This window comes from Megalobrama amblycephala, linkage group LG13 (assembly GCF_018812025.1).
Source record: "Megalobrama amblycephala isolate DHTTF-2021 linkage group LG13, ASM1881202v1, whole genome shotgun sequence".
Classification (NCBI taxonomy): Eukaryota; Metazoa; Chordata; class Actinopteri; order Cypriniformes; family Xenocyprididae; genus Megalobrama; species Megalobrama amblycephala.
The window spans coordinates 30892437-30907227 of record NC_063056.1 but is presented as its reverse complement, the minus strand read 5'-3'; the positions used below and the strand labels follow the sequence as shown (position 1 = coordinate 30907227).

The 14791-nt window shown below is 37.6% G+C and overlaps 1 protein-coding gene across 9 annotated transcripts in view; it reads left to right on the top strand.

The window, feature by feature from the left end:
* Positions 1–14791, top strand: part of syngap1b (synaptic Ras GTPase activating protein 1b) — a 161333-nt gene that overhangs the window by 24993 nt on the left and 121549 nt on the right. For all 9 annotated transcript variants that reach the window (XR_007179020.1, XM_048152830.1, XM_048152831.1 and 6 more), the window contains exon 2: positions 12090–12226. Coding sequence is in view for 8 of the 9 variants with exons in the window: in XM_048152830.1 (XP_048008787.1) it covers positions 12090–12226 (137 nt within the window). In the remaining variant the exon portion in view is untranslated. The remainder of the gene's footprint in view (positions 1–12089; positions 12227–14791) is intronic.

The window sequence follows — 14791 nt, the reverse complement described above, 5'->3', positions numbered from 1 at the left end:
AGTAAGAGTAGTATGCTATTTTGTTATTCTGTTCTGTCATTAAGAAAAAAGAGGGTTTTTTTTCCCCACAGGCATGAGCACCAGCATAATTTTTCTTTTAAGTGTTTCATAGTATCAAATATGATTTGTCTCACTGTTTGTGAATGCTGTCTCACTTTAAATATTGATGAGCCTCCAAATGAGAGAGAAAGAGAGACACAGAAGCTGCATCTCAAATCACATACTTCCCTAATATATAGCAGGTGAAAAACAATATGTGACAAAAGAATTATGTACGAAATCACAGTATCTCATTAAAGAGTAGGCAAAAGGCATTCGGGTGACCTACTACTTCCGGCTGAGTTTCTGAAGTGTGTGTACAGTGGATACTTTACTATCCCATGCAGCCACAGGAGAGGATTTGTGAATGGAGGTGAAACAACACAACTGACGCTGGTAGTTCACATGATAATGACGAATGTAGTACATCCGAATTACATTCATACTACGCACATTCATACTATCGTAGAACCTACTTTTTGCGATTACTAAGTCATTAATTATTTAAAATAAGTACCCTACTCAAGAGAGTATGTGATTTCGGACGCAGCCAGAGAGTGTGAGGGGAGGCCGGGAGACAGATGGATTAAAGGTGGAGGGGGGCTGCTAGAGGAACACACATGAAAGGAGGTTGCCAGTGAGTTTGTTGGAAGGTTGGATCTCATTTCATCCTTTTTTTGTCTGAAGGGCTGCACGATTATGACAGTACTCATAATTGTCGATTTACAGTAATTATAATTATTTAAATTAATAGAATTTATATTAAATGTGCACTCAGTGATGCTTTATATATGTTTCACTTGTCGATATGTCTGTCATCTTGTGCTTATCTATTGATACTTAGCAGTGTGAATGTACCATCACACACACTTAAAAAATGATTTTTAAGACTTTAACTCGTCAAAAAATGTTCAGCAATTTTCAGCTTTCTTTTTAAGTTATAGCCTACATGATTAAACTATTTTTTAAAGTCAGTTTAATATTAAGTTGAAATGACTTAAACAGCCAAGTTGATTGTACTTAAAAATGTAAGGCAAGTTTTTTTAACAGCAAAAATTTTAAGTTACCAATGCCATTGTAGAAATTAAAATCCTGATTATTTTTCTGATTAATCACGCTGCTCTCGCTTGATATAGATGACAAAATATGTCAAAATATTTAACTTTACTTTTTTACTTTTTGAGTGTTTTTTTTTAATTAAATGCAACAGGATGCTAAAATAAATTTGAATCTGAATGGCAGGAAGAGGACTGTATTGAATTTCAATTAAGACATTTAACAGAATTTCAACCCAGTCACACATCAGGGCAATTTTATTAGTCCAACACATTTTGCACTATAATTACATCATTAATTTTGAGTAATTATGCCTGTTTATTCCCTGATTTTTTTTTTTTTTTTTTTTTTGTCAAGTGATTAGACATATTTTTGTCAAAACAATTTCCATTTTGCCACACATCACCACAATACGACCATCATTATTTATGTATATATATATATATATATATATATATATATATATATATATATACACACACAGACACTTTTACATAGTAATATATATTAGCATATTATATATTTATATATATATATATATATATATATATATATATATATATATATATATATATATATATATAAAATCAATTCAAATCAATTGTCAAATCAATTAATTGTGATTAATCACATCTAACATAAAAGTTTGTTTTATATATATATATATATATATATATATATATATATATATATATATATATATATATATATTTCATGTTTACGTCGTAATACCAGTGTAATACCCATGACATTATAGAAATTTGTGTCCTCATAAATCACAAAAATGCACACACACACACATATTAATTACATTTTACATCTTACAGATACTCTAATATGCTGTGTGTGTGTGTAGAAATCAAATATTACTAAAAACGAAACTTTCTTATTTATTCAGTTGTAATTGTGGTTCCTTACAGTTACAGTTCTGTATTGTGTGCCACTTTAATTCAGTTCTGAATGGCCCTGATTTATGAGTAACTTTACCTGCTCGTTCTACACATGGCCGGCAGTTTCCATCAAACTGAGATCATAAAACAATCATCACCACTAATTCATCTTCTGATCTCCACATCATCTCATTCACTCATCACATCTCTGGTGTCATATACACATACTATGAGCTATACATAGCGAATGGAGAGAGCAAATGACAGGAGAGAGAGAGAGAGAGAGAGAGAGAGAGAGAGAGAGAAAATAGAGTATTTCATGGATGGCTAGGTTGCTATGGGAACAAGAAATGGTCTCTCTTTTCCCAAAAAAGTGTCCTCGTTCCCTCTGTTTCTCTCGAAACCCCTCATTTTTCCTCCCTCTTTCTCTTTTCGCTCTCTTTTCCATCTTTCTCCCTTCGTTTTTTCTCTCTCCTTTCTGTCTCTCGCTTTTTTTCCCTCTCCCACACATTTTAGCACTGTTTTTCTCTGCCTCCCTCTCTCTTTTCGTCCCGTTCTATCCTTGTCTTCCATACCTCTCTCGTTCCCCCTCTCTCTCTGATCATCTGTCTCTTTAACACTCACTTATATTCTATTCTTTTCCCGGTTGTCATGGCAATAAGCTGGGGGTGTGTGGGTGAGAACGAGCGAGGGAATGCAGGAGAGAGATAGAGAGAGTGGGTGTTTCGGAAGTGACATCTCTTGGGCAGTAACCTTGTTTCCTGTATGTAGATTTGGGGGGCGGGAGCTGTAAAGTGCAGCTACAGTGACGCCGTGTGGAGGATGCGGCGAGGAGACGAGCAGGTAGATGTAAACGCTGCTTCGGGAGCTTCCAGCTATTGATCGGTACTGCATGAGTACAGCCTTTCTTTCCATAAGTGTGCAGTGGAAATGCTCGGGAGGATTAGCAATGGAAAATCACTCTTTAATCTCTTTAATATCTCAGTCGTTTCTCCTAGAGAGCAATGAGATTTGTGAACGGAGGCTTTTGCTTAAAAAACATTTTTTGGAAATCAAAATTGTAGTTTTGTGGCTTTTAGGTCATAGATATTTGCAAGTGTAATTTGCTTATACTGACACTCAGCAGCAGTTACAAATGCCATTGTAGAAATCGTAATCCTAATAAATATTCAGCTCTAGCCTGATATATTTGACAAAATTTAGTTTAAGATTTGGCTTACCACACATTTTGAGTGTGAATTTGAATTGAATGAATTTGAATTTGCCACTCATCACCATAATATGTCCTTTGCATTATTTTCAGATAACCTCATAAAATAATTAATAAAAATAAGTATTTTTATTTATTTATTTATTTATTTATTATTATTATATATTATATTAGTGCTGTCAATCAATTAAAAAAATTTACTAATCACACATTTTTCAATTAATTGCGATAAATTGCGCCTAACATTAAAGTTTTTAATATATTAATTTCACATTTAATCTCCAAATGAAAGTAGAAACAACATAAAGAGCCCTATTTTAATGATCTAAGCGCAAAGTCTAAAGCACATGGCCCAAGTGCAGTTAGGGCGTGTCCGAATCCACTTTTGTTAGTTTAGCGATGGGAAAAATGTATGGTCTAAAAAGGTTGTCACTAGTCTCTTATTGACTAAAGGCAGGAACACACCAAGCCAATGGTCGGCCGTCGGGCAGTTTTTGTTCGTTGACCGACTACGTTTTTTCAGTGTGTTCCGCACCGTTGGCTGAAGTTGGTCCTCGTCGGAGCTCGTCGGTCTGTCGGGCCATCTGATCATTCTGATTGGCTGTTCAGCTACTGCCACCTGCTGGTACGGAAAGTCATTTCATCTTACGCAGGCGCAGAACGGACGTGCTACTTGGCCATCGGCTATCGAGCGTCAGTTTGGTGTGTCAGGCCAACTTTGGACCCAGACGCTGCCGACGTGAGCCAACCCCACAGTCTGCTTTCGTCGCCACTAGTTCCTACCTTAATGGGTGTGTTTTGGGCATAATGTGCAATAAACCAATCAGAGTCTCATCTCCCATTCCCTTTAAAAGCCAGTTGCACCCGCGCCATGGCGGATTTGCTATTTACATGGCAGAATGTGCAAGCTGAAAAACTGAATGCTTCTCTAGCGAGGAAATGGATCTGCTCATGCACGAGGTTAAAGCGCGAGCAGACCATCTACGGGACAAGCCATATTCCACCAAAGCATTTTTATCTTTTTGCACACAATAATAATCTTTTACATTGTAATCCTTTTATTTTTAACATTTGGCATGTTTGTGTGATGCTGCGCGTCCCTGTGTGTGTAGTAAGCAGTGTGTACGCGCGTTGTGCACCCGTCTATTGGGAATCAAAACAGAATCAAAAGCAGAATCAAAGCACTTATCAAATGCTTCATATCCTTCACTGCATAATTTAGATTAAAATATAGATTATTTTTTATTAAAGCTACAAGTTATTCAATTAAGAGCAGTGAGTGATTTTCTTTGTCTTTTTTTCTTTGATTATCATTAATGGCAGACTGTAGCAGGTTTATTAGGCTCCTGTCACTTTAAGACCCTCCGCACATGATGTGGATCTGCATCCTATTTTCTCACAACTCTTTACGTTCATTTAAGACTTTATTTAACTCATTTAAGACTGTGCTTTCAAGGGTACTTTACATAACGGTATTTTGGCATGTGTTTTTGTCCGTTCAAGTGCGAAAGCGCGCTGTCTGAAGTGGCTTTATGACCCTGTCCCAAATGACACACTTCATAACGGTGTTGTGGACTTACAATGGCTGCTGCGTGCATGTGACAATAGAGTGTCCCATTTATCAATTTTAGGTGTCTGAAGGGTGCTCATGAGTGCCCCCTTTCCGGTGGATATGCGCCCTCGATGTGCACTTTTGCCGAGCCCGCACTGGTGCGAGCTCCACAGCAGACATCTTCCCAACAGTCAAAGCAGCATTACGTCAAGAAAATGCGGACTCGTAGGAAGACCGCAAGTGTTTAGGGTGCCATTTGGGACAGCGCCTATGTGCGCACGAGTTAATTAGTTCTTAATTTTAAATCAAAATATTTTATTTTTTCCCCCCAAATCACGCTGCCCTATTTACTTATAAAAACATCTTATGCAAAATGATCAAATATTTGCAAAACATAATTCATCTGGATACAGATCTACTTTTAAATGGCCTTTAATGGAAAGATTTTTTTTTTTTTTTTTTTCCTTCAGAATGTTGTGATTATGGCATCTACTAGCAGTGGTTAACTGACCCATGTTTACCAGCTTTGGGCTCTGTAAACAACAAAATATGTATTATTTTAGCCATTCTGAAAACTAGCCAATCAGAAACATTCTCAACCTGTCAATCGTATTGTAAGTACGTGTTTGCTGGCATTTGATTGGCTGACGTGTTTGATAAAATCCTTTCAACTTTTAGCAGCTTTGTATCTCAGAGTTTGCTCAGATTTTCTGAAAAGTCAGAGATCTCAGTATGAGCTCATACATTTCTCATCTGTTTTCTTACAAGACTAAATGATCTAAACTGCTATCCCTAATCTTTTTATAACTCTACATTCGTACTGTATGTCAAATATTGTCTATTTGTATCTATTTTTATTTCTCCAAATGAGTTTAGAAGAAACATCTGAGACAAAGCTGATACTTAAATCTCCTGAGCTATATAAGAGCATCCTCTGAGCAATAACATTTTGTTCCAGCTACTGCTGGATGACACATTCCTGCCTTTTAAAGTCCATTATGATGTAAGGTCACTTGTCCATCAGGGTGCATGAATGCAGAAATGCTTTTGTGCATGCATCAATGCATGGCCTTTCAGTGTGCTCAAGCCTACTGTAAAACAGACTTTTGACATTGGCTAATACAACACAGATATGATTATGAAACTTGCATCTACTCTCTTTTCTGTGCACTACCTGCCTGGGGCATCTGGAGATACTGTGTGATTATTTTTAGCACTGTTTTGAGCGCAGCGATGTGAATAATCAGTGTTTCTCCTGTTGGGCTGTGTAATGACAATGTGAGACTGACCCATCCGTGGCCTTTTCCTCATGTGCACGGCACACATCATCACCCACAGCCCGCCAAAGAATAGTAACACCCTCTCAGAAGTGTGCAAGCCAATGACACCCAGCGTTTGTGATGGAGAACATGAAGAGGCGCCTGCAGCGTTTGTGTCTGATGTCAGAGGGTGCTTAGGATGCTAACTGGTGCATTCGTTTACTGATCTGTTGCAAATGTGCTGAAACAGATGCATATGATGAACAGCTTTTCATTTTACAAAGCAAATGTTACAGAAACAATTACTGTACTCTAGAAATACTTTGAATAGGTCATATTATGCCCTTTTACAAAGTCTTGATTTTGTCTTTGGGGTCTACTAGAGTAGGCTTTCATGCTTGAATGTTCAAAAAATACATTATTTTTCACATATTTGACATCTCTCTTCCCAGTCTGTCAGTAAAGCTCTGTTTCCAGTCTTTATGAAGCCCCTCTTTCTGAAAAGTGTGCTCTGATTGGTCGGCTGGACCACTGTGTTGTGATTGGTCAACCACTTCGAGCGTGTTTGAGAAATGTCACGCCCCTTACCATAACTGCGAGTTTCAACACACTACTAACTCAACTCAACCAGTCCTCGTCCCCTTTAATTTGCGTATGCTTTGGGCGGGAATTATTTAAATGAGGAATATTATGACAGAAGAAAACTTAAGACTACAGTCGAGGCCATGAAACCATTAACATACAGACGCCTCTCATGATTTACATGTATTTTAAAATGCACTTTATTCCCTTGGTTTCAAAGCTGAATTTTCAGCATCATTACTTCAGTCTTCAGTGTCACATGATCCTTCAGAAATCATTCTAATGTGCTTATTTGCTGCTCAAGAAAAAAATCGTATTATTATCATCAACAGTTGCGCTGCTTAAAGGGGACCTATTATGCAAAATTCACTTTTTGTACTGTGTTTATTCAGCTCTTACGGTGATTTTCTGGAGTGAAAACAGACGCTTCATCTATTTGTGTGAAGTACAATAAAGTTCAGTAAAGTTTTAGCCATCATTCGGACGGGTTCCGCTACAGCAGTATTGTACTAATAGTATATAAATGCAAGATGAAGGTAACATAAGTTATAACTATTTAAACAAAACTATACCTGTTCTATCTCCACACAGCATATATTCTCTGTCTCTAGGCATCATTGTCCGACTCCGGCTCGAACTGAACACCGCTACTGACAGTTTCTGACATTTTCAGTGTGTGAGATTGTCCTGTTTTGTTGTTGTAGGTATGCCAGAGCATGAGCTCTTGAAGCTCCGCCCTCTTCTTGAAAGGAGGCCGGGAGCACCAGCTCATTTGCATTTAAAGGGACACACAAAAACGGTGCATTTTTGCTCACCCTCAAAAAGTTTTACTTTACTGTCAATTTTGATCAATTTAATAAATCCTTGCTGAATAAAAGTATTAAGTATTCTTAATCTTTTGAACTGTAGTGTATGTTCCCTTCAGCTTTATTGCCTTGGATAAACACTAACATAGTACCTTGTGTTATGCTGGCATAAAGTCACTTCATATATTTCTTGCACCTAAATCATTTCATATTCTTTCCCTATGAAGTCTTAGTTATTGTCATAAGCAGTTTCTTTCATGGCGGAGAGTGCTGATGAACAGAGCAGCACTGGGCAGCTCCTCCAGCTCACCAGGACTACTTGTCAGGACGGAGCTGGATGTGACAGGCTATTTCCATGGCAGAAAAGATTTCTGCTGGCTTACTGTCAAGCGGAGAGCCCAGCGCGCAGTAGTGAGCGTGTTGCATGGCCCAGCGGTGGGGCTACGGCTCAGAGCGGCGCAGTAATGTGTTTGCTCTGTTTGTTCGAGTCACTTCATGGCCTGCTGTCATGTTAAAGAAATAGTTCACATTAAAATTAAATTCCTGTCATTATTTACTATCATATGTCGAATCATATCAACTACTTTTGTGGTTCTTTTATGGTGCTTGTTGGATCAGAATTTATTTTTTTTAAGTTCAATGTAAAGTTCTCTTATGCTCACCAAGGCTGCATTTATTTGATCAAAAATACAGTAAAATTACAGTATATTATTACAATTTAAAATAACTCTTTAAAGGTCAGTGTGTGTTTAAAATCAGGAATGATGAGAGAACATTGTGCTTTGTACGTGTTTCATCTTCAGCCGACAAAGTTTAAATTCCGTATGGCTAGAGCACTTCCCATAATGTTTATGCGTTAGGTCAGTAGGCGGAGAGTAGGTGGTCTTTTTTGGCTGTTCGAACACATTTGACCACATGAGCATTTCCACTACTAAAGCAATCCAGTCAAATGTGTTTTTGACTACCTCTGGAAGTGGTTGGAAGTGGACAAGCTCAAACGTTTTAGACCCCGTTTACATATGTGTTTAGCATCGTCCACTTGTGATCCGATCGACCAAAACGCATCTTAATACCAGGTGTAAACAAGGCCTTGGATAAACATTAACATTTTGCACCTTGTGTTAAATCAGTCAGTAAAATTTCAGTGTTCAGTAGACATTCTTTTCCAATTGCTGAAGATGTTCTTCCAATAGCTCCAACAAATAAAAAGCAGAAAAAATAATTTCTCTATGCATCAATTCTAGCAAACATAAGGCTGCTTAAGTCCAGCGTTCTGTTTTGTGAGTGCCTTTCCCTGTTGTTCTCGAGTGCTTGGAGGAAATCTGACAAATGTGTGTGCGAGTCTGGACAGAAGCGTCCTGTGCTGGTCCAGCATCCCTCTGATGCCGCCACCATCTGTCAAGGCTGTTTCTGATTGGCTGGAGGTTCCGAGGGTAGGGACTCATGGAACAAGAGGACACCAGGGCAGAATATCTGAGCTGTTTTTGGAGCGAAAGTGTGGGAGACACGTCCAGCTGTAAGTTTTATAGAAGAACAGGGATGAAGTAAAAAAGTCAAAGGCCAAAGTAATGGCTATATTGCTCTCGCCTTGGCTGACAGGGCCAGAGCTGAACGTGTGACAGCTTTACAGCTCGATTTTAAACCTGATGAAACCTTAGAGCTGTACAGGGCCATCAATATCAAAGTCTGCACATGAGTTATACATTCACAGTCTGAGGGAAAAGACACCCTGGTGTCTGTAAGGTACAATGCTGGCTAAAAATGTAGAAGCTTATATGTATTGTGGTGTTACAGCTTGAAAAAAAGCTGTGTTTGCTATGTTTATGAGGAGCCAAGCACCAAAGGCTCTTAGGTACATATTGTGTCTGTTGTTTTTTTTTTTCTTGCTTTTTTTGGCTGGGAGCCTATGACAGTCCATAGAACCATATGGTAAAAATTTGCCAAATTTGGCACTCTGATTGGGAAGGGTTTGAATTTGAATTTGACTGATTTGACCCTGATTTTAGTTTTGGCCCACCAACAGTCCATCTGATGTTATGTTGGATGATATTATGAGCACTTGTGAAGAAGAATTGATTACTAGGTTTGCCAAACTTTGCCTGAAATTCACTACTGTATGGGGCCAGTTATTTTTTTTAAGTGCCCCTCTTATGCTTTTTCAAATATTACCTGGCTTTAATGCAGTGTGTAATGTAGCTGTTTGTGAATGTAAAAGATCTGCAAAGTTTTAAAGATTAAAGAAAAAAAAAAAATCTGAACTGCCGAAATGAGTCTTCAGTAATTCCAATCTCACCTAGGTAGGATTGTTACACATTTGCATAATGCCAGCTTTTCATTGGCTGCCCGTGAACGATGTCTACTTTGACCCGCCCTCAAACACTGTAGCTGAGGCCTGGAAGAGTTTGGTTGGTGTTGTCGTTTTCTGCGCTGTGAAAGCATATGTACTTTACATTGGTTTCCAAAAGATGAGGGCTCGGGCTAGAATTGATATAGTAAAATCGACGCCATCGTCACTGTTCGCATCAGTGTGTACCAAGTGCTGAGGAAGCCTCTAGAGCTGAAATTCAGATATGGTAATGGGTGTTTGTTTTGCTGTGAGTGGTAGACCAATCACAAAAGACTGGGCCATCTGACCAATCAGAGCAGAGTAGGCTCTCAGAAGGGAGGGGTTTAGAGAGACCTAATTCTTGATTGAACCGTTTCAGACACTGTGAGAAAAGAGGTGATGCTGCAGTGTATATTATTAGAAAATTAAAGAGTTTTTTGACCTTGGATGCATGTAAATCTATTGGAGAAGACTCCAAAACAAAATTAGGAACTTTTAAAATCACATTTTTTGTTGTTGTTGTTGAATAAAGTTTATACCTTGTGGTGCTCTCGTGAACGCACGTTGGAGATTAATATTTTGTAAGTAAAGTAGTAAATTATGATTATTTGTTTTTTTGCGCAAACAAAGAACTTGCATCGTGGGGTTTAACCATTGGTGTCACATGGATTATTTTAATGATGTCTTTACTACCTTTCTGGGGCTTTAAAGTGCCATCTGTCAATGGAGGCACAGAAAGCTCTCAGATTTCCTCAGAAACTTCATATGTGTTCTGAAGATGATCGAAAGTCTTAGGGGTGTGGAACGACATGAGGGTTAATAATTAATGACAGAATTTTGGGGTGAACTAACCCTTTAATAGAAAAGAAATTCATGTTATGAAGTCTCCACACATTTACGCTACTTCTTTAGGGGTTTCCATTCAACTGTTCATATAGAGTGTTGCACCATATTTTTAAATACTTTTTTGCTGTGCCTGTCAATGATTGTGAAATAATCAATTTCAGATTTGTCTGGCCTTCAATTGCACATAAAATTAAAATGAATTGTGGTTAATTGCTGTACTAGTCATTGTATGATGATCCCTCACTGTCTAAGTGGGTGTTTTTTTAGCCATAAGCTTCGAAGTGGACTAGACTTTATGCCACAAGTCAAAGGACTGTCTATTGGCACTTGGTACGGCTCGCCTCGGTTTGCTTTTCAACTGCAGTTTAGTACCGCTTCAAAGTGGGTGGGATTATAGCCTTATCGTAATAGTTGCACCGCCTCTACTACTGTTTGGTTTGGTGTCTCGTGTCCCACATCCAATGAGACAATCTAGTGACGATTCTCTCTGACCAATCAGTGATCTGCAGTGTTTACATGTCACATTTTAGTATCAGTACAGTGTCATGAGAAATCGAGTCCCCCCAGGAATCGGGTCTCCTTTAGGACCCAGGCAGTAATGGCTAATCAAATGTTGTTATCGTGATGTCTTGACTATAATTGTTATAATTACTTTAGCAGTTTCAGCACCACTTATTGGTTAGAAAATCACTTCTCAGAACTCTAGAAATCTTCACCCCTAACTTCCAGAGAGAGGGAGCTGGACCCCTTGACTCTGCAGTGAGCAGCCTCTTGAAATCTTTGGCCTAAAGTCATGACTAAATTGTATGTTTTTTTTCCGGATTTGGTGCTTCCTTTAGTTTTGTGGCGGTTGTGCTGCGAACTATTGGATTGTTGTGCTTTTCCAGGAATGTGGCTACAAGTCATCCCACCTAAGAAGACTTCTTCAATGCAGTCAAGGCCAGTGCTGTGCTGAATCGTTAGGGATTGTAACAGCTAGTCCTATTAAGCAAACTGAAGTATGATAATTCATCGATATTCATACAATATCTATCTTTAGTTCAGCCAGATTGCCCATCCACCATTTTACATTGTCATCCTACAGGTTTTTTGTTCTAAATTTGAGACAATGCTGGTCAAAATGTAAAAGATATTTAAAATTTTCCTGTAATGCATAAATTAATTTTATCATGACAGTGCCAGGCAGCAATTTATATTGTTATCATAGTTTCTCAAAGCTTTTGCTAAATCAAATGTAACTTACAGTACATTTATCCATTTTGGAAGGCACTTTTATTGAAAGCGACTTGCGCTGCATTCGAGGTATATATTATTTAAACTTATGTGAATTTGCAGATGAATGTTTGGTAACAGCACCACATACTGGTCAAATGTTGTATGTTCAGATTAAATCTGCTCATAGATTTTGAACTAATTGGAATAAAAGCATAGTTCTGTCTTGAATTTTTATTATTAACATGCAGTCCCTTACCAGTTCTCCTCTCCTCCTCCTCCTCCTCCTCCTCCTCCTCCTCCTCTCCCAGATGCGAGGTATGCTGTCCCCCCCTCCTACCGACACCAGCCCTCCTTCGCTGCTGCTCCCTCCTACGAGCAACCCGACTGGAATCCTCGTCTGTGTGTGATCAGTGGAAATCAGCTCTACATGTTGGACCAGGAGGAGGTACTGGCAGCCCAATCACATATAATCATGCACTTCCTCTAGCACTTCCTTTACAGCCTGTTCCTTTACAGAGTTTGTGTGCTGGGTGGTAATTTTACTGCCAGTTCACATGAGGGTCTTTATTTGAGACTTGCCACAGCTCAAAACACATATTTTCTGTCTCTATTTTCTTTAGTTGACTTGCATGTACAGTCTGGGAGTGATGTGAGTGTTATTGTGTAACTCGTATAAGTATTAAGTGTGGGATGAAATGTTATATCGGTGCGAATATGAGTCATTATTAGCAGTTTGTTAATTATCGGTAGTCTGATCTGATTACATTGATATTAGAAGAAGATAATATCAGGTTTTATTTTTCTTAATTTTTTGATTACAAAAGTAAGGAGCGGTTATTCATGTTTTCAACTGTACATTGTAACGTTTTGATGCCTGATTTCACTTGTAAAAGCCTGTAATATTGTACATTTCAGTTAGTCAGTGGCAGATGCCATTACTGATATCAAGAGAGCATTATATAAAATTAATTATTATTATTGTTTTAATTGTAGTTATATACCTGATTGATAAATAATTTAATATATATAAAAACACAATATAATATATTTTTTATTTATATACCATTTTGAAATTAATTATTATTGTAATAAATAATATATTATAATACAGTATCATGTTATTAGTACAGTATTATGCTTTAATATAATGGTATATGTAAATAAATGTATATAAATAAAAAAATAAATTATATATTATATATATTGGTGAAATATTCCCGACAAATAATATATTATGCTCTATTACAGTATCAGTGTTATAATATAATAGTGTATGTAACTAAAAATGTAAATTATTATTGTTGTAATATATCTGATAAATAATATGTCATAATACAGTATCATGTTGTAATATAACTACAGTATACAGTATTGTTGTAATATAATAGTTTATGTAAATAAAAATATATTATATAGTATATATATTGTTGTAATATACCTGATAAGTTATATATTATATTACAGTATTAATGTTTGTCCATTTTGTAGAGAACCTTTGAGTGGTGTGTTGGGGTAATTGGGATGACTTTACGTTGGTTCCATTCTTACTTGGAGGGTAGAACTTTCACTGTAAAAATTAGGAATAATTGTTCTTCTGATGCTCCTGTAAGTTATGGGTAGGGCTGGACGATATGACCTAAAATCCAATGGTCTAAAATCGCTTGAATGTCAAAACTGGCAAGCTGTAAAACACATACAATTGACAAAGTTTAGTGAAGATGCAAGTGAAAGTGATCTCACTTCAGGGCTCGCTGCCTGCCCGCTGTCTCTGTGTTGACTCGGCGTTTGAGTTCGCCTCCGTGTTGCTCCCATGCCACTGACTGGATGGGGCGGAGTCACGTGAGTATGTTTAGGGGTAGTATATTTTTAAATGGAAAGTATTAACAGGATTAAAAAACCGAAATAACCGACATGGGAAAATTATGTCGGTTCTGAATTTCGATTTCGATTACTTTTCAATTAATGCTCCAGCGGGGTACCACAGGGCTCTATTTTAGGGCCGTTGCTTTTTTCTTTATACATGATTACACTGGGCTGTATATTTAATAAATTTGGCATTTTATATCATAGTTATGCTGAAGACATGCAGTTGTACCTGCCTTTCAAAGCAGGAAATAATGCAGCTGAAAATTCTTTGCTGAATTGCCTTGAGGAGGTGAAATATTGGACGAACTTGAATTTTTTAATGTTAAATCATAAAAAGACTGTAATTGTGCTTTTTGGGGAAAAAAAGCACATTGTTTACTCCAAAAACAAGTCTGGAGTTTGTCAGTCATCCCTGTCAAGGTTACAACTGGTTCAAATGCTGCGGCCAGACTGCTGACAAATACTAAGAAGAGAGACCATTTAACTCCAATTTTGGCCTCACTACACTGGCTACCAGTTAAACAACATGACATTCATGGACATTCATGGTTTGGCCCCAGAGTACATCAAGGATATGTTAGTTATTCAATCCCCCACAATCCTCCACACTCGCAGATTGTGCTTAAAGTTCCATGTACACGTCTGAAAGAGTTAGTTGACCCAAAAATGAAAATTCTGTCATTTATTACTTACCCTCATGCCGTTCCACACCCATAAGACCTTTGTTAATCTTCGGAACACAAATTAAGATATTTTAGTTGAAATCCGATGGCTCCATGAGGCCTGCATAGGGAGCAATGACATTTCCTCTCTCAAGATCTCTCAAGGCCTTACGGAGCCATCGGATTTCTTAATTTGTGTTCCGAAGATTAATGAAGGTCTTACGGGTGTGGAACAGCATGAGGGTGAGTAATAAATTACAGAATTTTCATTTTTGGGTGAACTAACCCTTTAAGTGTAAAGGGGATCGAGCATTTTCAGTTGTGGCCCCTAGACTATGGAATGATCTTTCTTTTTCTGTGTGTTCTTCGACCTCTCTGCAGATGTCCAAACACCTCTTAAGACCTATTTGTACTCAAAGGTGTTTGATGTGTAGTTTTATAGGTATTTATTTATGTATTTTAATTAATTGCAATCATTTTTT